We start from the raw sequence: 22,829 nt of genomic DNA on the forward strand, positions 1-22,829 counted from the left end.
TCACCAATCCGCCACATGTGCACGGATGCGTGGAGACTGCATGCACAGAACAACTGGAAGCAAGGAATATCCAGCAGCCTCGGATTAAGAACGTTGCTTTAGTTAGCACGGACCAAGGAGTGACGTGTCACTCCTTGGTCCGTGCTAACTGTGTTTTATGTTCCTGTCGATGTTGATCCAATAAAGCAACGTTCTTAATCCGAGGCCGTGGTGCTGGATATTCCTTGCCTCCATTAGTTAGGAGTATAGACATATCAGGAAAAAATAAGTGTTTATGTGTGTGCAGGTCCTAAACAAAATAATGTGTTTCCATGGTTAGAGGCTACAAGCAAACCCTATGCAGTCTGATCCTGCAGTCATATTTTAATCTGCACCATACTTCTTGGTAACCTACCTCCTGTATTCAACTGCATAAATCTCATTTCTATGTGGTTCTATTATAGGTGCGCAATCCATATTAACCCCTTAAAGACATAGGACATAAATGTACGTTTATGTCCGATACATAAAGCGAGCGCAGGAGCTGCACTCGCTTCATACAGGACAGGTCCCAGCTGCTATCAGCAGCCAGGGACCTGCTGGTAATGGCGGACATAGGAGATCATGCTGCAGTCCTCCATTAAACCCTCAGATGCCGAGAGCAATACTGATCACTGCATCGGTGTCAATGCGCCGTTCTAATGGATGACTGGATAGCCTGCTGCAAACTAACAAAGCCATTCTCATTGTACCAATAACAATAACCCTACATAGTTACAAAGCCATCTATTAAAATATCAACTTTGTTAAAAAAAAATCAATACAACAGTTGAATTAAACTGTTAGAAACTTATTAATAGAACCATAGTAAAATAATTTCAAAACCCAAAGCCCAACAAAATCATAATAACAGATGATACGTGACCAGAAATAATCAATGCCAAAAAATAAAGCAGCCATTTTCATTAAATAAACAATATATTACAAATAAATATTACCAAACAAATGAGCATGATATTGATTGTGTAAACCACAGGTAATATTTTAGAATCATATAAAAATATTAGCATCAGAATCCAAGAGTATAAACCATTAGAGAACATTCTAGCTGCTCGCAGGTATAACAAACCAGATATGCATTCAATAACTGCAGTTTCTGTCAGGATGGATATGCTGTTTGTAGTTTTCATCATGCATTTGACAAGTATGACGTTACAGATACAAGCATGAAAACATAAATAAGTATCCCCATATGGCACACTATTTAACATTCTGAGGAGTATATACTGTACATTTTGGCTGTGGAAAGTCTGCTTTATTAGCTTTAAAATGGTATTGGCAATTCCCCTCTTTGGCACTCTGCAGTTCTAAATGTTAGCTGCACGGTTGATAGTAGCTATTAGCAGTTCAGTTTTGTAGCATACAAAATATCAAACACAAAGTAATTATTACTTATTTAATTATATTGCAATTTTTTTTATTTGTATTATTTTATTTCTAGAGCACCCTAAATTCATACCAGAACATAAAAACTATTTTAACCTCTTAAGGACCAAAGACATAACGGTACGTCCTTGGTCCTGCTCCCGTGATATAACGCGGTAACCCCGCATCATATCATGGTGGGCCCGGCGTCATAGTGACATCGGGACCCGCCGCTAATAGCGCGCGGTGCCGATCGCGGCGCCGCGCGCTATTAACCCTTTAGCCGCACGCTCAGAGCTGAGCCACGCGGCTAAAAGTGAAAGTAAAAACTGTCGGTTAGCTCAGTGGGCTGTTCGGGATAGCCGCGGCGAAATCGCAGCATCCCAAACAGCTTTCAGGACAGCCAGAGGGTCCCTACCTGCCTTCTTGCTGTCTGATCGCCGAATGACTGCTCAGTGCCTGAGATCCAGGCATGAGCAGTCAAGCGGCAGAATCATCGATCACTGGTTTCCTATGAGAAAACTGTCAAACTGTTAACTAAGCCTAATAATAGGCAAGCACATTGTTTTTCCAGAGATTACTATTTAGCTTTCTCATCTTTAGCATTACAGACAGAATTGCAATGAAAGGGGACATCTGTATACAGATAACAGAATCTATAATTCACAATAGATGATGTTGACAACTTACCTCTCCCCCTCCCTGCACAACGACAGGTACATTTTCTTCAATGGAAGTTAAAGGGGTATTTAAATATCAGAAAATCATATTTAAATAATGCAATCACCCAAGGATATATAACTTACTCAAATAGTGTTATCACAAATTGCACTGTCTTTAACATGCTTGTGAGATTTACCCCTAATAGGAAGTTGTGTAATTCTGTAGTAGATTGTCTGTTGCGCATTGAGTTGTTCTGCAACAGCTCTGGGTGGCAAACTAGCAGGGTGGCAGGACTGTGAGCTGATTAAAGCAATGCATTTTGGAAATTATAGGGCAAACCAACTGCTCAACCAGGAAATATAACTAGAAACTACAGGACCCTGCAAACAAATAGATTTTTGGTAATTTCGCAACTATGTAACTAGGTAAGCATACATACTACTGCAGCATGTTTTACCTGACATTAGAATGCCCCTTTTATGAACATCTTCTCCTGTTCACAGGTTATTGACTAAATAGACATGAATTCTGGTGATATAAGATGGCCACCCCCATAATCTTGTACATAAAATAAAAAAAAAATACTTCAGAAAATATAAACAGTTCAGAAAAAAGATTATGTATAATTGCGTGTTTTTTTTAACAGGAAAAATGAATATATGACACATTGTCATTAAGCATTGCTATGCATTATATGCAATCCAATTTTACTGTCCCAAAGGGCATTTATGTAATTACATTCCAGTAAAGACACCAGTGAAAGGTGCCAAAGAAATGTTACTGGCATAAAACCTAACACATAGAGGAATTACTGGCAAATCTACACAGTAATTAAAAGATTGGATTTCATTGTTTTTGGTAAAATATTAGGATTAGAAAGGTCCTTACTGAGACGTGTAGGTGTGTAAAAAGTCTGACTTACACTGCATTGGTTCAATATAGATGTGGGATTGCACATGTTGCTCTACATTTCTATAGTAGCCTATTTGGTGAAATGTTGCGCTGTGGCACCAAAAGCATAGATGTTGCAAAAATTCCAAATGTTGCAAAACAGCCACTAAACTATTATAAAATTAAGCCTAAGCATTTCTATTTGCTTGAATAAATATGACATCAATTATACTATTTGCACTAAAAGAGTAATGCTAGTTGTTTAAGACTTTGTCAAAATATGTTCATATGGAAGAAATTGTCAAATGGCTATAAAAGTGAAATAAGGTTGTATTTTCATGACTTTAGTGGTATCTGGATCCCTACACTACATTGATGGCATTGATGTCTTGTGACAATGAGTTTGAGGAATGGGTCTTCCATTTTTTACTGCACCCCCCCCCCCTTTCTTGGCCAATGCTAAAAACACACACATTTCCTATCAAATATATCAACAACACTATAGCTATTAAGAGATTTTTCAGAAACAAAGCCCCTTATTTTTTGTGGATAAAATATTTTTATTCTTACAACTTGTAAGTATCCTTGTCTTTTGACAGTAGTGAAAGGCAATGTCTAACCCAACTGAAATGAATAAATACATATATGCATACATAAAATAAAAATTGCTAAGGAAAGCATGTAGTTTTCTTTATAAATTGACTATAATGTTATACTTAAATATTCATGCTCATTAAATCCATTCATAAACACCTTCTGGGTGGAAATGCTCTTCATGGTATGTGCCCATAATAGTTTATTATGCTTTTTTAAAATTTAAGGTCAGTAGCATTATATTCTGGGATCATAAAACAGGACAAATAATAAATACTTAACATTAATGAAGCTAAATAATGAATTCAATATAATTTGACTATAGAGTACACTGAATAGTCTGTCTATCTGTCTATGTCTATGTGATAATCTATCTATCAATCTATCCATCTACACTATATGGACAAAAGTACTGAGACACCTACAAATTACATCCACAAGAGTTTTTTAGATACCCCTATTCTAAATTTATAGGCATTAATTTGAACTTGGTCAGACTTTTGCAGTTATACCACCTTCCGTTCATCTATGATTTTATAGTGAAATTTTCCTGCCCCGTAGCCGTGACCCTTCAGACACAGAGCGATCATCGCTCTTTACAGTGGACACAGGTGGGTGCTGCATGAGAGATTGTGGGGGTCCCAAGCGGTGGGACCCCTGCAATCAGACATCGTATCCCCTATCCTTTGGATGGGGAATAAGATGTCTTAGGGCCGGAGTACCCCTTTAAGTTAGAATTAGAGCTCTGTACTGGACAGGCAAGCTTTTTAACTCAACTTACTCAACAATGCCTTTATGGACTTTGCTTTGTGCAATGGGGCATAAGCATTAATATTTCCCTTCCTTTAGTACTCTGGGTTGCTCCAGATGTGAGGTGAGTCATACACAGAGGAATGGAAGCTAATAGCATGGAAATAAAAGTGTATTGGGCAACCAGGACTGGGATTGGTACTTGTTTTTGGGACCCTTAGGGTATCTTCACACAAAAAATATGGCTATAAAGAAAATATGTTATAACATAATGTTTTCTGTGTGTGAACATATTATTAGAAGGGGAAAATCAGCCTTAATTGTAACATCTCTTACCAGAAGCTCCAAAGCACCTTCATGGGTTTCCTCTATGTTCTTGAGCATGAATATTTCTCTTGAATACTAGCAGCATCTGTAGTCTAGCATCTGTAGCAACTAAAGAATGAATGAAATAGAAAAAACAACATGGGGTACGCCGTGAGGACCGTTTGAGGGTACAGATAGATTGAAAAAACTGTAGGGTCCTTACCCACAAGTGTTGCGCTCAAGGCACAACACCTACAGTGGTGTCTGTAGAGAAAGTTGCAGGAACACTGCCACGAGGAACTTCCCGGAATGACGTCAGTCTGTCTGGTTCGGGCATAATATGGAAATATGGAAATGGGTTGCTCTGAATGAAGGCACTTTTCCCAATGGATATGTGAAAATAGTATTTATTGCAACACGCTTCAATCCCGAACTGGAATTTTCTTCAGGCAATGCATTTCAATTCCAAACTGGGATCCTCATCAGATGCATGATGAAGATCCCAGTTCGGGATTGAAACACATTGCCATAAATACTATTATCACATATCCATTGGGACAAGCGCCTTCATTCAGAGGAATCAATTTTGATATTTCCATATAGCATCTGTAGCAAGGAATTAAAGCATTAGTCTCACTTGGCTTTGGCAGCAGGATACATTTAAACCTCACAGGAATTCTCGTAGCTCAAAAATTGGCCCGAGACTCACGTGATCAGAAGAATTCCTGGAATTTTGATCCCAGAGGTCCCATGCATATTTATGGAACCCCCGGCATTGGAGTTCTTGGAACCCAACTGATCAAGTGGGTCTTAGGGCAATTTTTGGGCTATGAGATTACCCAGGAAGTTTACATCTATCCTGTCACTAGAGTCAAGTAAGACCAATGCTTTAAGATAGCTACTAAGCGTGCCTCACAACTTTAGCTAGAATAACTTTTTTGTTTGGTTTTAATTTAAGTGGATGTAGAGGTCAGGGGGGCTATCCAGCAAATGAACCATGTACAGATACACCATGTCCAGTGTAGACATCTGGACAAAATAAAAGCTTGTCAGTTAAAACAGGATGCAACAGTTTCTAGTCTTTGTCACATTTGTACACATAGGCCTAGGCTCTATGGCAAATCTGGTCTTGCAACATAAAAGTATGGGTTACCACAACTATAGGGCAGGCTCATTCTCTCTCATGATCTCTTAATACCCTTCAACAACCATTTATTGGCTGAACTGTAAATTGTGTAGAATATGTATTATACATGTATTTCAGTGTTTTACATAAGAGTATTTTATGTAGCATCCACGAATACAAATTACATCAGTCACAAGCTGTTATTTTCCACAAAGATAACAAATGCACTTTTTTAATTGAAACAGTTAATTATTTTTCATTCTAGTGTAATATTAGCATCAACAAACCAACAATTAACACTGTGGTGATAATTCCCCAAGATAATTATTTATAAATGCATTGATATGCAATGTTGTTTGTCATTCAAAATGGCACAAAAGCTGTTTCTATAATTTTTGTTCTTTTTTGCTTTGACTTTGCAGCATGTACTCTCCTATGTATTTGGCATAAACCTCCTTTTGCATTGCAACCCTATTGCTTATTTCTTTTATTTCTGCTAAACAAAACTCCCTCATAATATAAACATTTCTTTAAAATCCATAGCTTCAACGTTTCAAGAAGCAAAGGAATTAATGACAACATAATTTGTTTCAGCACATGCTTCTTGCATCAAGTAATTTAAATAGATTTTATGCTATTTTCTTTTCAAATGTCAAGGGAAGCTCAAGTTTGGAAAAATTTTCATCAATATCTATCTATCTATCTATCTATCTATCTATCTATCTATCTATATATATATATATATATATATATATATATATATATGGAGACTGTATATTTAGCATGTGTCTCTTCCTTTAGAAGCAGAGGTGATCCAGGATAACAGTAAGGTTTTATTTTCCTCCAAAATTCCTCCCTCAACAAGATTAAGACATGGGTTTCTTGTTACCTTATTGTTTTAATTCTAGCTATATAAAATAGGAAAAAGTAACCACAATAGACTGACATGTTGTAAAAGCTTGTATTCTGTACTCAAAGAATACAGGCTACTTTAAATAGTTCTTACATTCTGCTGTTGGTTCCATTAGAGGGTCTCTAAAATGAAAACCTTAGGGACCCTTACACTTAGGGCACTTAGAATGGCCACCTAGGAAAAATAACCACAATTGATTCCCTTCCCATGGCTTTAACCAGTTTAACCAATATGCCAAAATTCTATTCTATTTCTTGCATATAATCTAGTTCCTCTGGAGATACAGGAGTCAGAAACAGGTTCTCACTACTCAATACTTAAAGAGTTGAGACCAACCAAGGCAAGGCGCCCTCTCTCTAAGTTTCCCAGCTATTAGATGGTATGTGTCTATGGCTATGTAGTCATATGAGAGCTGCTAGTAGACATGTTCTATTCCATACTAACAAATCGTAGATATGTCTTTGGTATAAGGACAGTAAAGGGATATTTCCCTTTAGATATTTCTAGCATATTCATGAGATATACCAAAAATTTCTCATAGATGCGGACCCCCACCTCTGGGACCCATGTCTATCTCCAGTGAGGCATCAACCACATTACCACCTGGTAAAGAGACTGATGGCAGAAAATTTGAATGGAGAGGTGGTCACATGGCTCTCTCAATTTACTTTGATGGGAGTTATGGAAAGAGCTGAGAAAGCATTTCTGTAAATTCCATACAAGTGAATGGAAAGAGCTGCAGCCACCTCTGGGTGCCAATCCCAGACATGAGACCACATCTATCAGACATTCACCGCATATCCTTTAGATAAAGGGCTAAGGCGGAATACCCATTCAATTTTTTATTTTCTTCATCTATTACAGTTTTATTTCAAAACATTCATTTTTACATTCATGGGCCCATAATGCTCAAACCACATGTTTCTTGTCCCTGGATTAAACATTAATCTAACAATAGATGTACAAATTGATTCACATAATGTTCATTAGCTCTGCATATTATACATATGCTCCCAATGCCTACGTTTATTATTGCTTGCATTATACAATATATATATTTATGTAACAATTATCATGATAGAAAAGTTCCATTTAATGTTGCCTATGATTATTTTGATAACAGTTGTCAGTAAAGAGTAAAATATGTGACATGCATTATCTATTGTACAGAGTGTATTTCCTCAATGGAGGTATGTTCAGGATCAGATTGCATGAGACATGAGTGCTGTTTTGAGAAATGTCTACACACGAGCTCTCATAAACCTTTATTCTGTCTTTAGAATTTGGAATGATTGGAGATCATACAATTAAAAGTCAGCGACCAAGATCTGTTCATGAGAAAAGGGTCACCCAGGAACAAGCTGATGCTGCTAAATTTATGGCACAAACTGGTAATACGTTAGTTACATTTTTCTTACTGTTATCAATTTTAGCAAAATCACTGCATGCTTCCATAATCCTCTGCATATTTGTCAGTTTTTTTCTAAGCTGATATATTTTTTTAATCATTTATTTTTTCACCAGTTACAGTTCCATAAATAAAGTAGCTGCAAAGTAGACAGCACACATCCATTGCAAGTGTGGCTAACTAACCCTGCTGTCCCTTTAAACATACAGATGTAACAGATCTATCTGCACTTCACAGCTGAGATACTTATTGACCTCTTTTGGCAACACATTCTTTTTGATGCAAAGGCTTTAGTATAATGGTCATGCTGACCAGTGCAGAAAAATATGGTACATCTGTAAGTGGAAAGCTAATGAAAAAAGAGCCAGCAGACTTAAAATGCAAGTTGATCTAACATGAAAAGATGTCTCTTAGCATTCACAAATAGATATTTGAAACTTTTCATCACTTTGAAATATATAACATTTGAACTATTGCCCATTATACCTAATAGAATCTTATTATTTCTCATATTCAAAATGTTATACATAGTGTATATTTACTGTATAAGGCACACACCATTTTCTCGACCCGATTTTGAGCGTTATATTTTTAGCCATTTTCAAGTTCACACACAGTTTCCCATTTTTTGCTTTTGGTCCTTTTTTTCCCCAATCATTAACAGTTAAAAAACTCAAAAACTGTGTTTGAACATAGCCTATTATATAAAATATAATGCCACTGAAATCAATAATTCTTAAAAGAATTACACTTTAGGGATTAATCCAAGATTTGTCATAATGTTTGTGAACGTTAAAAGTAGACATTTCATCCAACTTGCATTTTAGGTTGTGTGTTTTTTTATGCTTTTTTTTTTTTTTTTATAAAACATTGAATTGAAATAACAAAACTACTGTGATAAATTTGTTTCATTTTGTATGCATACACCGACTATTTTTCTGCTAAACTCTATCTGGGGGAATTATCTAGCACTGAAAGGGTTATAGCATATAATGATTATGTATTAGATAATAAAATTGTGCTCTCAATTAACAGATGGCAAATTCCTTCTTATCCTTTCATAGAGCAATGAATTATGTCAGAACATAGACATAGACTCTTGCAGTATTCATATCTTTCCTTCATACATGTACTGTTTCTCATTTGTATTTAAAAATTCGGTTCATAGATTTCCTTAATGATGTTATAGTGTTAAATTACGGATTCCTAGCGTGTTATAATTTGTCCAGGTTCCCGACTTACTGATGCTGCACATACAGAGTATAATAACCACATTTATCATAAAGGTCTTTTTTCAAATGAACTCTATTATAGCTATGAAAATAAAAATTGTATTTAGTTTGTTAGCTAAAGCTTCAACTGTGAGTCCTATTAAAACATTTATTTACTTTTTCGCCTAGTTCCATACGTATAGTCTTGGCTTTTCCTCCTTAAACAATACTCATCATGGCAGTTCTTTGTCCCTATTAGAAATGTACTTATATCTCAAGTCTTGCGAGAAAGCATAAAATATTAGTTAACTCCACATCACTATTTACTGTTTTTTTTTTCAAAACCCCAATAGCATGGCTTTAATCTTTCATAGTAAAGGCCTGAGTGTGGATTTAAAAACAGATTAAAAATAAATAAATAAAAATTTGTCAGTGTGACTTCAACTTTGGTATTTTAAATTAAATGAGGGACTCCAGTATTGAAGTTCTTAGAAGGACAGGGGATACGTTTCTGATCTCGGGGGTATGACCACTGGGACCCTCTTTGGGGGTCCAACCCCTGGGATCCCCTGCAATCTCCTGCCTCGCACCCTGGCTTCCCTTATGCAAGGAGCAATCACTGATCGGTGCACTGAGCGGTGGTGGAGCAGTGGTCGACACACCACCCTCTATGCATCTTTATAGGAGCGAAACCTATTATTTTATCATGCCAACAGAACACTTTGGCCAAGATTTATTAATCGATTCAAAATGTTTTTTTTTTATAACAACTAATAACAGCTCAGCTTTCATATCTTAAAAAGCTCTAAAATTAAATGAGCTGTTATTGGTTGTTATGTTCAAATAGTCCATTTAAAAGTCCATTTTGTCTCAGGCAGATTGATAAATCTGGGCCTTCTTGTTTCTCTACTTGGTGCCATTTCATAAGAAATGTATGTTTGGCTGTCTTCATAAGTGTACAATCAACCATCAGGAGCACCACTATATATATTAATATAGACCTGTCAGCAAAATCTAGCCAGCATTATAATGCCATAAAAGTAGAGAGCAAAAGATTTATACTCCCCCCAATACATAGAACAATGACAATCTTAATAAAATTCAAACTTATTTTTATTCTATTTAAATTAGAAATGCAAGAAAAAAGTTGAACTTCTTTCACAAATGTTTCTTTGTTAATTCTCCACTATGTCAGTCAGTGTTCCCATCACAAATACCTTCAACTACGTGCAAAAATGTAAAACGGAAATAAATCTCAAAAGTAATTCCACAGTTTTCTGTGAGATCAGTTCTCAGATAAAAGTTGTTTTTTTTCATAGGAGACATCATATGAGACAGTTTTTCCTCCAGATGTTTGTATGATATAGACAGAGATATATAGTAGCCATCATGTTTCCATCCAGCTGGGGAGGGCGTACAAAGATATTTAGTTTTTCTGCATCAGCTGTGGCCATTTCAGGAAAAAATTTACTTATCAGGATGCAACTGATATATTCAAAACATATTACCATATGTACCATAACTGCAAAAAAGAGGAGTAAAACAATCTTTTAAAATTTGTTATTATTTTTTATATTCATTATTCACATGAAATTATAGTTATACTTTGCAATAGTGCTAGAACAACTGTCTCATTGGGAACAGCAGGTTTACTAGATTGAGTTATTTAGTATAAAAGGCACAGTGGAGAGCCAGGGGGGAGGGTTGGTTCAAAGCAGTTTTTCTATTTTCTGGATGTAAATTGAAACATATTTCATGAAAAAGTGTTAGCACAGTTTAGAATGATTTGCACCCAATTTTTTTTTTTCAAGTTTAGACCATGTATGGCAGTTAAATGACCCATAGCCATGTTTCAGATTTTCAAAAAGCCTGAGCCACTGTTAAAAATGTGGTGCTATCTCAGACTGCCTGTCTAAGTTTACACTGTCTCAGGATTAGCAAGTTTAAAAAAAAATCTCTTCCACAAGCCTTTAGAGAACATTACTTATTAACATTTAGCCTTAAAGGGTACTCTGACCCTAGACATCTTATCCCTGATCGTGGTGGTCCTGCTGCTGAGGACCCCCGCGATCTCCCTGCTGATACCGACGTTCGTTTAGAGCGACGGCGGCAGCGCCGGAGTGCCATAGGCTAGTGACATCACGGCTGCTCCCCACTTGCAACATCATGGCTGTGCCCCACTCATGACATCATGGCCGCGCCCCTCAATGCAAGTCTATGGGAGGGGGCGGGATGGCTGTCACGTCCCCTCCTATAGACTTGCATTAATGGGGCATGGCTGTCACGTCATGAGCGGGGGTGACCGTGACGTAACGAGCCTCCAGCCCACATTGCCAGTCATTTGGCACAGAGCAAAGTTCACTACATGCGCTGGATGTCTGGAGTGCTGCATCCGAGATTGCAGGGGTCCCGAGTGGCGGGAACCCCGCGATCAGAGATCTTATCCCATATCCTTTGGATAGGGAATAATATGTCTAGAGGCTTAGTACCTCTTTAAACAGGCATGGTCATTTTTAAAGGGGTCATCCAGAAATAGAAAAACAGAGCCATTTTCTTACTGAACTCTGTCTGTCTCCAGTTTGGGTGTGGTATTACAACTTGGTTCCATTCATTTCAAACTGAGCTACAGAACCACACCACACCAGACGACTGACAGAGCGTGTTTCAATATATCATTCAATATATTATAACTTAGTCTGAATAAATAAATACCACACACTCACTGCTTCACACCACTGTTCCCTCAAAGCTATGTGGTCTAGAAGTGATACATTTAGAAAATACCATGCTCTGCAGAGAGATATACCATAGCTGTAATTGGCTTTTTGACCTCATTAGTATGTAATTTTCTTCTTTCCAGAATGCACAGCTTAGAGGGAAAAGAATCATGTATTCCTTCTACAAACTGCACAAATGCATATAAACATTTAAAATACTTGTGACATTTAAGCATACAGGCGGGTGAGAAGGGGTAAATGTTTAGCAATATATATGTGGTAGCTTTATCAACTGCTTATTCATGTTAAGAAAAAAATTGTATGTGTGTGTATGTATGTTTATATACAGTAACCATAACACTTATCAAAAAAGGTGCACAAGTGAACCAAGAATAGACTAGCACAGGAATCTATATATATAAAACTCAACGTGTGTATGTGTGTGTGTGTGTGTGTGTGTGTGTATATATGTTCCACAAAAACTTCCAAACGGCTAAAGATATTAAAATGAAACTTGGCACACATGTTACTTATATGTCAACAACAAACATAGGATACGTGATTTAACCCTTACTCACCCCCATTTGCCAGGGGCGGGGTTTATGTTTAAGGTCCCATACAAGTATATGGGAAATGTATGTTACTGCATAACTTCCAAACGGCTGGAGATATTTCGATAATACTTGGTCACATGTTACTTATATGTCCATTTAAAATATAGGATAGTTAATTTAACCCTTAACTACCCCCATTTGTGAGGGTCGGGGATTTTGTTTAAAGTCCCATGCAAATCAATGGGAAATGTATGTTCTCACATAACTTCTGTACGGCTGGAGATATTTCAATACCTGGTACACATATTACTGGTCTGGATAGGAGGATGAGATAGGAGGACAGGATGGTCGGGATAGGAGGTCGAGTTATGAGGTCGCAATATGAGGACGGGATAGGAGGTGGAGATAGAAGGACGAGATAGGAAGACGGGATAAGAGGTTGAGATAGGAGGTCGGGATAGGAGGTCAGAATAGGATGTCGAGATAGGAGGACGGGATGGGAGGTTGAGATAGGACGTCGGGATAAGAGGTGGAGATAGGAGGACGGGATAGGGGGTTGAGATAGGAGGATGGGATAGGAGGTCGGGATAGGAGGACGGGATAGGAGGTCGAGATAGGAGGTTGGGATAGGAGGTCGATATAGGAGGATGGGATAGAAGGACAGGATAGGAGGTCGGGATAGGAGGTCGGGATAGGAGGTTGGGATAGGAGGTCGGGATAGGAGGTTGAGATTGGAGGTCGAGATAGGAGGATGGGATAGGAGGATGGGATAGTAGGTTGAGATAGGAGGTTGAGATAGGAGGACGGGATAGGAGGACGGGATAGGAGGACGGGATATTAGGTCGGGATAGGAGGACGGGATAGGAGGACAGGATAGGAGGCCGGGATAGAAGGTCGGGGTATGAGGACGGGATATGAGGACGGGATATGGGGTTGGGAGGATATGACAACAATATATGGGGATGGGATTTGAAGACAAAAGCTTCCTCCTTTGTTGATTTTCCTCCCCAACAAGAATGAGGAAAGAAAAACCGGGCAACGCCGGGTATTCAGCTAGTCAGGAGATAAAAACAAAGCATCTTTGTTGTATTACAGTACCTTCACATAATATTGTGGCACTATTTTACCTACTGAATTTACTGAATTGATAAACCATTTCTAATAAACATAAAATAAAGATATGTATAGCACAAAGGCCATGTTTATGTCACAAGATTCATCAGAAAACAATCTAAAATTGTTTTAAAAAAAAAACACCCCCTGATTTAGCAATTTCTTGTTCTGACACTTATCCCCTGTCCTGTGGGTTGGGGATAAGTTATATACTAGAGTGCCCCTCTAAGTAACAATCAATTTGACATTATTTTTTAAATCAATCTCTCTCTCTCATCTTAATATAAATTTATGAACAGTTCTTAACCACTTCCAGAACAGGCTCATTACCCTCTTTCCTGACCAGACACGTGTTCAGATTCTTCAGTACATGCAGATTTAAAAGCTATAAATAGTCTTACCAATTGGCTATTCAAATAATTTAATAATTTACTGATGACAAAATCTAAAATGTGTGTCCCTTTCTATTACAGTGTGTTTTTTTTATTTCTTTATTCAATTTTACTTTTAGATATGTTTATATTGTTTTATTTTAAATTTGGTGCTCTATGTAAGTATTTGGGAAAATGCACTGTCTGTGCACAAAAAATGAACATGCAAAATTATAGAATTTTGCAGAAGATTGTGATACCTTTTATTCTACTTACAGTATTTTGTAGGGACAAGCTTTCGGGGGTCCTCCTTTTATCAAGTCATAAGAATTTCTGAGCTCATAAGCTTAAAACACATAGGTTACATCCCACAAATATGCAGGAGTTGGGCCACAAATTATGGACCATAAAGGACCAGCTATTTGTGAGATGTAACCTGTGTGTTTTCCACTTATGAGCTCAGAAATGCTCTTGATTTGAAAAAGGGAGGACTCCTGAAAGCTAGTCTTTATAAAATATTGTTAGTCCAATAAAAAAGTATTACAAGATTCTGCAACATTTTAATATTTTTGCACTTGTATCACTGGACTAACATGGCTACTCCAAACTACCACACAAAATGTAAAAATACAGAAACAGGAACACACAGAGTAAATAAGTGACACATTTTTACAGAAGCAAGCGCTCCTCACTGAGCGCTGGTAACGTCAACCTAAAAAAAAAACACTGTGTGAATCTTGCCATATGGTCTACATTTGGTCAAAAACTTTTTTTATGCCTTCTATAAGCATAAGTAATGTTTAAAGAGACCTTATTGGCCTGGCCAACTCTGTGGACCCTGGCCAATGGCATTGTTTAAAAGGTTTTATTTATATATTTATGCCATGTTGCCACTGTATTACTTGGGGCATGATTTGGCATGTCATAAGCCTGTATAGAAAGAGTGGTGCACTTGCCCACAGCAACCAATCAGATTGCTTCTTTCATTTTTCAGAGGCCTCTTTAAAAACAAAAGAAGCAATCTGATGGGTTGCTTTGGGCAACTGCACCACTCTTCCTCTAGACAGGTTTTAATAAATCTAAATATGTGTCTAAATATGCATCTGAATGCCCTTAATATGCAATTTAATGACTTAAATGGAAAATACAAATTGAATTGTACATATTCAGTGCTGAATATACATTTTGGATTCAGGTTATAGATTAGTCCCATTGTATGCAACAAAGCAGGCCACAATAAAAAGAGTGAACTAGAGTATATGGCAGGAGTCTAAGGGTATATCCCAGTTTTCTTCCAAAGGAAATGTATGCCATGTGAACTTTACCTTATCATTTAATGTCAGTAATCTATAAGATATCATGTATGGATATCATTGGAATAATTTGTCTTATATTTAGAGAAAATAAAGGTCTAACATTTCCTACTGTATTGGGAAGCCTTGTTGAAAAGAAAATCTGCAGTTACCTTTTTCTGAAGACCACAAGTTATATGTCATATTTTTATAATCTGTTCTGATATTTGTTCTTATAGTCTTGCAGTCAACAATGCACCTTTTCATCCTCATACACCATGTCTTTGTACAACTGCTCTCTTGCCATTAGATTTTACAGCATAACATATAATAGCTTTCTCTTCTAATATTATCTCTACAAGATTTTATTTGTTCTGCAACCAAAACCAGTCAAAAGTATAAAAACTTCACAACCTGTTCAACTTATCAGTTTTACACAGAAAACATTAAGCATTATGTAAAAAAAATTATTGTTTTCAAAATATTCCAACTTATAAAATAATAGAAAAAATAATTACAAAAAGAAAATGTTTTATAATATAATGTAAATTAGTTTAAGATCGTTATTTTTCACAGTTTGTTGTATTTTTTTTTCTTCATTTTTTGTTATAACAAACACCAAGACAGGGTTTTGGGAGTATATTCTTAATCATACAAGATAAATATGTATTTGTTTGGTGTTTCTAGCCTATGTTCTACACAAAGAAAAAAAAAAGAAACAAATTGCAGTGGTAGTTTTCTAGTAAACCCTGTGTGTATGTGTGTGTGTGTGTGTGGCAATTTTTGTGGCAGTTTTTTAAATAAGTTTTTTGAGTCCAATTTTTATTGGATCTAACAGGTAGGAGAAGTATAAGGGTAACATGACATCACATATCTGTCGATATGAGTATGGCTGGGTTCACATTTATCCGGTGTCCGGCATAGTGTTCCTTTGGTGTGCACTGGAGGGAAACTGATGATAGCACGGATCCAATTCATTTAAATGGGACAGTTCACAATCATCCAGCATCTCAATTTTGGTGTCAGATGGTTGGACTTGCCGGAGGGCACCGGACAGAGAAACTCAGCTTGTCATCAGTTGTGGCATCAGTTGCGTTGAGATATAGGATGAGTTCACCTATGCTGGATGCCGGACATATGTAAACCCTGCCTAAGAACTGAGCCGGATCAATAGCTACCACCATGCACCAGTTGTTTTATGTGCACCATCCGTCATAGTTTCCCTCCGGCCTGCATCGGACGGAAACTGATGCTAGGACTGAACTCATTCATTTGAATGGGACAGTCCACAATCATCCAGTGTCTCAATTTTGACGCTAGATGGTTGGACACGACAAAGGGCACCGGATAGGGGACCACAGCTTGTCCGGTGTCCAGAAACAATGGACTCCGGATGCCATACAACTGATGACAACTAATGCACCTTGTCATTAGTCATGGCATCAATTGTGTTGAGATCTAGGCTGAGGTCACCTGTCCCTGTATATTTCAATAACAATTGCAATCCAGTGTCCCAATTGAGATGCCAGATTAATTTGAATTAATGACCAGTCAATGACCAGTTTCAATATTCCCTTTTGAACAGCACTCAAGGGAAATTGATGTTTTTTCTACAATGCTGGAGAAAACCTGTGCTGGATCACCAGACATATGTGACGGCACCCTTAGTCTTTCTTTTTTCATCCCTTTTTGCATCCAGTTCAGACTTTGTCTTAAAAAAAAAATAAGAAGAAGAAAATAAAATTTAAAAAGCCAGAAAATGTTGTGTGTAACCCTCTTGATAGAAAGACAACTAAAATTGCAAAATGGTACATGTATAAGTATTAATAGTAATTTAGTAATGTTGAAAAAAAGTCAGTGCGCCATGACATATATTCTGTGATCTGACTCAGTTTCCAGCTTTCATTGTAGAAAAATTGATGATTGAACTGACCCTATTAATTTGAATAGAACCGTTCCGATTTATCTAACTCATCAACTGGGACACCAATTTGATGGACTGAGGGAAGGTATCTTGCAGCATTTCCCAGTGCAGTGTTCTGCAGAAATAGGAGTACAATAATATATGTCTAGTGATCTGATGATTTAACAGATCCTTTTCATTTGAATGGGACAGTTCAGATTTATCCGGCCTGAGGAAATAACTGGGTGCAGTCCCATACTTTACTGAAGCACGGTGTACATGTGACGGCACCCTTAGTCAATCCTTCTATGTTACCTCTTGACCCAGAGAATGCATAACAAAACTATATAAAGTAATTAGCAACTATTTTATTAAGTTCCTTCATGCAGGGTTTTTTGTTGTATGTGTTGGCTCAGTTCACATATCGGTTTCATTAGGCTTAGTTTTTTGTGCAAATTTTGGACAATTGATGCAAAAATGCATTGGTTACCATTAGGCTATTTCTCCATTTTTTTTGTTTGCCATTCCCACTGACATATGTCTTTAATGGTGCCTTTAAGAATAATGGGGTCAGCTTTAGCATCAGTTTCCCTCTGGCATTTTACTACCATGCCAGAGGGAATCTGACTTGGAATGGCAGACTAGTGGTGTCAAGCCCAGAAAATATATAAAATATCTCTGCATTTGCATTGCTTTTATCACTTATTTTACAAAACACATGTTTTAGTAGCTATTTTTATTGTGTCCTTTCATATAAGCAATATCTGGACATTTTTACACAAAGCATTTTGCTATGTGTGGTTTTACTGGATTTTTGTTTTAAATTTAAAATACAGTTTTTAGTCTTTGTTCTTTGCTTGTATCCTAACAGAATATTTTTCAGAAAAAATACAAACCCTCAGTAAACTCATTCTTATAGAAATCCACACAAGAATCCACCAAAATGCCACAAGCCAAAATTCTGTGTGTAAACATTTTCATATTGTGCAATTGTAACTGGTTTTATGTAGCAGATGACGAAGAACACCCTAAAACCTGTCAAGGTTCTTTCGTTTGATCTGATGAAAACTAAGTGAACAGGAATGTTATTTTCAATCAACGTTAACCTATAGGCCTCTGAATCTGGTTCTTATATTTAAAATATGTAATTTATAAATCTGTTTTACTTTCTGGCACCAGTTGATTAGAAAAAAAAAAATTCCACTGGAGTTTTCCTTTAACCCCTTAAGGACCCATGATGTACCGGTACGTCATGAGTCCACTCCCATTCTACAACGCGGGGCCACGGCGTGTGGCACTGATCGCGGTGCTGTGCGCTTATAACCCTGTAGAAGTGCCGTTCAAAGTTGATCGCTGCGTCTAAAGTGAAAGTACATCATTGCTCGGCGAAATCACGGCATGCCGGACAGCTGTGAGACAGCAGGAGGGTCCCTTACCTTGCCTCCTGGTGTCCGATCACCGAATGACTGCTCAGTGCCTGAGATCCAGGCATGAGCAGTCAAGCGGCAGAATCATTAATCAATGGTTTCCTATGAGAAACCATTGATTAATGTAAAAGATCAGTGTGTGCAGTGTTATAGCCCCCTATGGGAGCTATAACATTGCAAAAAAAAGTTTAAAAAAAAGCGGAAAAATAAAAAGTTATAGTGGTCAGAAGATGACAATTTTAAACTTATACATTTTCCTGCATGTAGTTATGATTTTTTCCAGAAGTATTACAAATCAAACCTATATAAGTAGGGTATCAATTTAATCGTATGGACCTACAGAATAAAGAAAAGGTGTAATTTTTACCGAAACATTTACTGTGTAGAAACGGAAGCTCCCAAAATTTACAAAATGGCGTGTTTAATTTTTTTTCAATTTTGTCTCACAATGATTTTTTTTCCTGTTTCGCTGTTGATTTTTGGGTAGTAGAATTGGTGGCACAAAAAATGAGCCATCATATGGATTTTTAGGAGCAAAATTTAAAGAGTTATGATTTTTTAAAGGTAAAAAGGAGAAAATGCAAAAACGGAAAACCCCCGGGTCCTTAAGGGGTTAAGAAGCAAAATGGTAACATGCTTATATTTCTTGATCCTTTGAAGACACCAGAATCTGACATAAATAATTATACTTGGGTATTTTGCATTAGCTTATATCCCAGAAATATAAAGTTAATCTGTGAAATGATTCATTATGGTTTCCACATACATGTAAAGATAAAATAAATATCACTGTGACCATAGCCTTATATTATGGTTGTTTAAGAAATCTAGCCATGTAAGAGAAGTAGTCAAGTGTCTTGTCTATACATACTGTACACACTGTAGGGATGTATGTATAGCCACTTGTTAAAGGGAACCTGTCACGTTGAAAATGCAGTCTGCATGTATCATGTTATAGAGCAGAAGGAGGTGCTGATCATATATATATATATATATATATATATATATATATATATATATATATATACACACACACAGTCATGGCCAAAAACATTGGCACCCCTGACATTTTTCAAGGAAATTAAGTATTTCTCACAGAAAAGGATTGCATTAACACATGTTTTGTTATACACATGTTTATTCCCTATGTGTGTATTGGAACTAAACCAAAAAATTTAGGAAAAAAAAGCCAATTGGACATAATGTCACACTAAACTCCAAAAGTGGGCTGGACAAAATTATTGGCACCCTTAAATTAATATTTGGTTGCACACCCTTTGGAAAAAATAAATGAAATCAGTCGCTTCCTATAACCATCAATAAGCTTCTTACACCTCTCAGACGGAATGTCGAGACACTCTTCCTTTTCAAACTGCACCAGGTCTCTCTTATTGGAAGGGCACCTTTTCCCAACAGCAATTTTAAGATATCTCCACAGGTGTTCAATGGGATCTGGACTCTTTGCTGGCCACTTCAGAACTCTCCAGTGCTTTGTTACCATCCATTTCTGGGTGTTTTTTGACATATGTTTGAGGTCATTGTTCTGCTGGAAGACCCAAGATCTCAGATGCAAACCCAGCTTTCTGACACTGGGCTATATAGTGTGACCCAAAATCTGTTGGTAATCCTCAGATTTCATGATGCCTTGCACACATTCAAGGCACCCAGTGCCAGAGGAGGCAAAACAACCCCAAAACATCATCGAACCTCCACCATATTTCACTGTAGGTACTGTGTTCTTTTCTTTGTAGGCCTCGTTCAGTTTTTGTTAAACAGTAGAATGATGTGCGAATAAACATGTGTATAGCTAAACATGTTACTGCAATCCTTTTCTGTGAGAAATACTAGTCCTACTGATTGATTGATTCACACTGAGTATTTTTCAAGCATATTTTATAAAAAAAAGTTTGCATTTGCACCCTCTTTGCTAAATGTATGTGTTCAATGTTAAAGGGGTTATCCAGCATAAGGTGATTTTAGTACATACCTGGCAGACAGTAATGGACATGCTTAGGAAGGTTCTGCGCTTATCTTGGGCTAAATGGCTATGCTGTGAGATTACCATCACACTGTGGCTAGCTTTCTGTGAACTTGTATTTCCTGTTTTCTGTTTTCTTGTTTGCCTACAAATCCCATGATACCATTTTCCTCCTTCCCACACCTCAGCTACCCCACCCATTGAAACATAAATGAGCTGCAGACCTGTGGTCTTCAATCAGGATGACTACAGCTGTTGCATTAGTTGCTCCACTGATCGCTCCACCCATTGAAGGAGACAGGCTCCCTGTCGTCAGCTGACTAGTGAGTCAGGTCTCGACCACATTGCAAGTTGGGAAAAATTCTGAGACAGCAGTCATTTTGTTCGCTGTTAAAAATAAATCTTGGGGTGAAAATCACATAAGAATTGTGAGAAAACCATCACACACAGGTAAAGACACTATATTATGAACTACACTAACTTTACAGCCCCTGTAGCATAGTCAAATGAGTTCCCGGAATACCCCTTTAAGCCCATTTCACACTGCCGTTATGCCCCAGCAATAACGGCCGTCAACTCTTTTTTTTTTGCAGTTTGATGGCTGTCATTTTGACGGGTCATAACGGGCAATAACAAGTCCCGATGGACCCCATTATAGTCAATGGGGTCCATCAGGTGCCGTTATTTTCAGAGAGCATAGCAGGAGAAAAAGACTTTGCAAGCACAATTTTTTCTCCCGCTATTCGCGTTACGAAACAGGCTTCACACTTCCGGAGACAAACGACAGTGTGAATGTAGCCTAAGTCTTTGGAAAATTAGTTGTCTGTACACACAGTATTTAATAAACCAACATATTGTTAACATCTGTAAAAATAAGTGATATGTTATTATATAAATCATATATAGAGACTTACATAGAGCACATTCATTTAGTAAAAACAGATGCAAATTTTCAATTATTTTGCAGACATATTTAAAAAAAAATAAAACATGTGTAAACACAGCCCAAGATTGCATATAGACATATCTGTAAATCACTGGGTGCTTTTTTCTCTAATTTTTTATGGTTTATAAAGAAAAGAAAAAAAAAAAAATATATATATAAATATATATATATATATATATATATATACAGTGACCCCCCGATCTACGATGGCCCCAACATATGATCAAATCAACATACGATGGCCTCTCAGAGGCCATCGCATGTTGATGTCAGCATCGACATACGATGCTTTTTTATGTCGGGGCCATCACTTTAAGTGCTATTCGGCAGCGCAAAATGCTTAAGCTGCTGCCGGATAGCAGCTTAATGTTCCCCGTGTGGTGTGTTAAGTATTACTTACCCCTCCACAATGCTCCGGGTGCCCTCCGGGTCCAGCGCTGGTCTTCCGGTGTCTTCTCGGCCCTCTCTGATGACGTCAATATGCTGCTACGCACATCATCCAATAGGAATGGCGTACGCAGCGGCGTAATGACGTTGCTACGCAGGCCCAGTAAGGCCTTGCGGAAGACAGCAGAGGACCGGAGAAGACAGCGGAGGATCGGAGAAGACCAGGAGAGCCCAGCGGAGGCCCGGGGTCACCATCGGGAGCGGTGTGGACACCATCGCGAGTGGCGGGGACAGGTGAGTACAGCTTCCTATACTTTACATTGCACGAATCCCTCAACATACGATGGATTCGACAAACGGCTCGTTTGGAACAAAATACTATCGTATGTTGAGGGACCACTGTATATATATATATATATATATATATATATATATATATATATATATATACACACACACAAAGGGGGAGATTTATCAAAACCTGTCCAGAGGAAAAGGTGCACAGTTGCCCAAAGCAATCAAAGCTTCTTTCTTTTTTAACAAGGCCTCTGCAAAATGAAAGAAGCAATCAGATAGGTTGCTATGGGCAATTGGGCAACTTTTCCTTTGCAAAGTTTTTTATAAATCCCCCCCTCCCAAATGTTTCATAGTGTTTTAATATATGTGTCAGTTAAACTTTTGGTTACTGAACAAAACTAAGTTATACCTCTTTGAGATGGCCAGCTAAAATTGTATCCAAACTGGTTTTCCAAGGGAAATTATATTAAAGGTTTTAAGGTTTAAGGGGTGGACTCCTCAAGAGGTGTACACTTTAGTTAACTATGACTAGAGAATATTTCATTCCGAGTTCCTGTTTGGCAACAGATATGTAAATT

The 22,829-nt window shown here is 37.4% G+C and overlaps 1 protein-coding gene across 9 annotated transcripts in view; it reads left to right on the plus strand.

Moving 5' to 3' along the window:
- Positions 1 to 22,829, plus strand: part of ADGRB3 (adhesion G protein-coupled receptor B3) — an 889,024-nt gene that overhangs the window by 282,169 nt on the left and 584,026 nt on the right. For 7 of the 9 annotated variants that reach the window (XM_056565824.1, XM_056565820.1, XM_056565821.1 and 4 more), the window contains exon 3: positions 7,928 to 8,038. The exons of the other annotated variants lie outside the window; for them this stretch is intronic. In XM_056565824.1, coding sequence (XP_056421799.1) covers positions 7,928 to 8,038 — 111 coding nt within the window. The remainder of the gene's footprint in view (positions 1 to 7,927; positions 8,039 to 22,829) is intronic. 9 annotated transcript variants of the gene reach the window in all.

Source organism: Hyla sarda, chromosome 3 (genome assembly GCF_029499605.1).
Source record: "Hyla sarda isolate aHylSar1 chromosome 3, aHylSar1.hap1, whole genome shotgun sequence".
NCBI lineage: Eukaryota > Metazoa > Chordata > Amphibia > Anura > Hylidae > Hyla > Hyla sarda.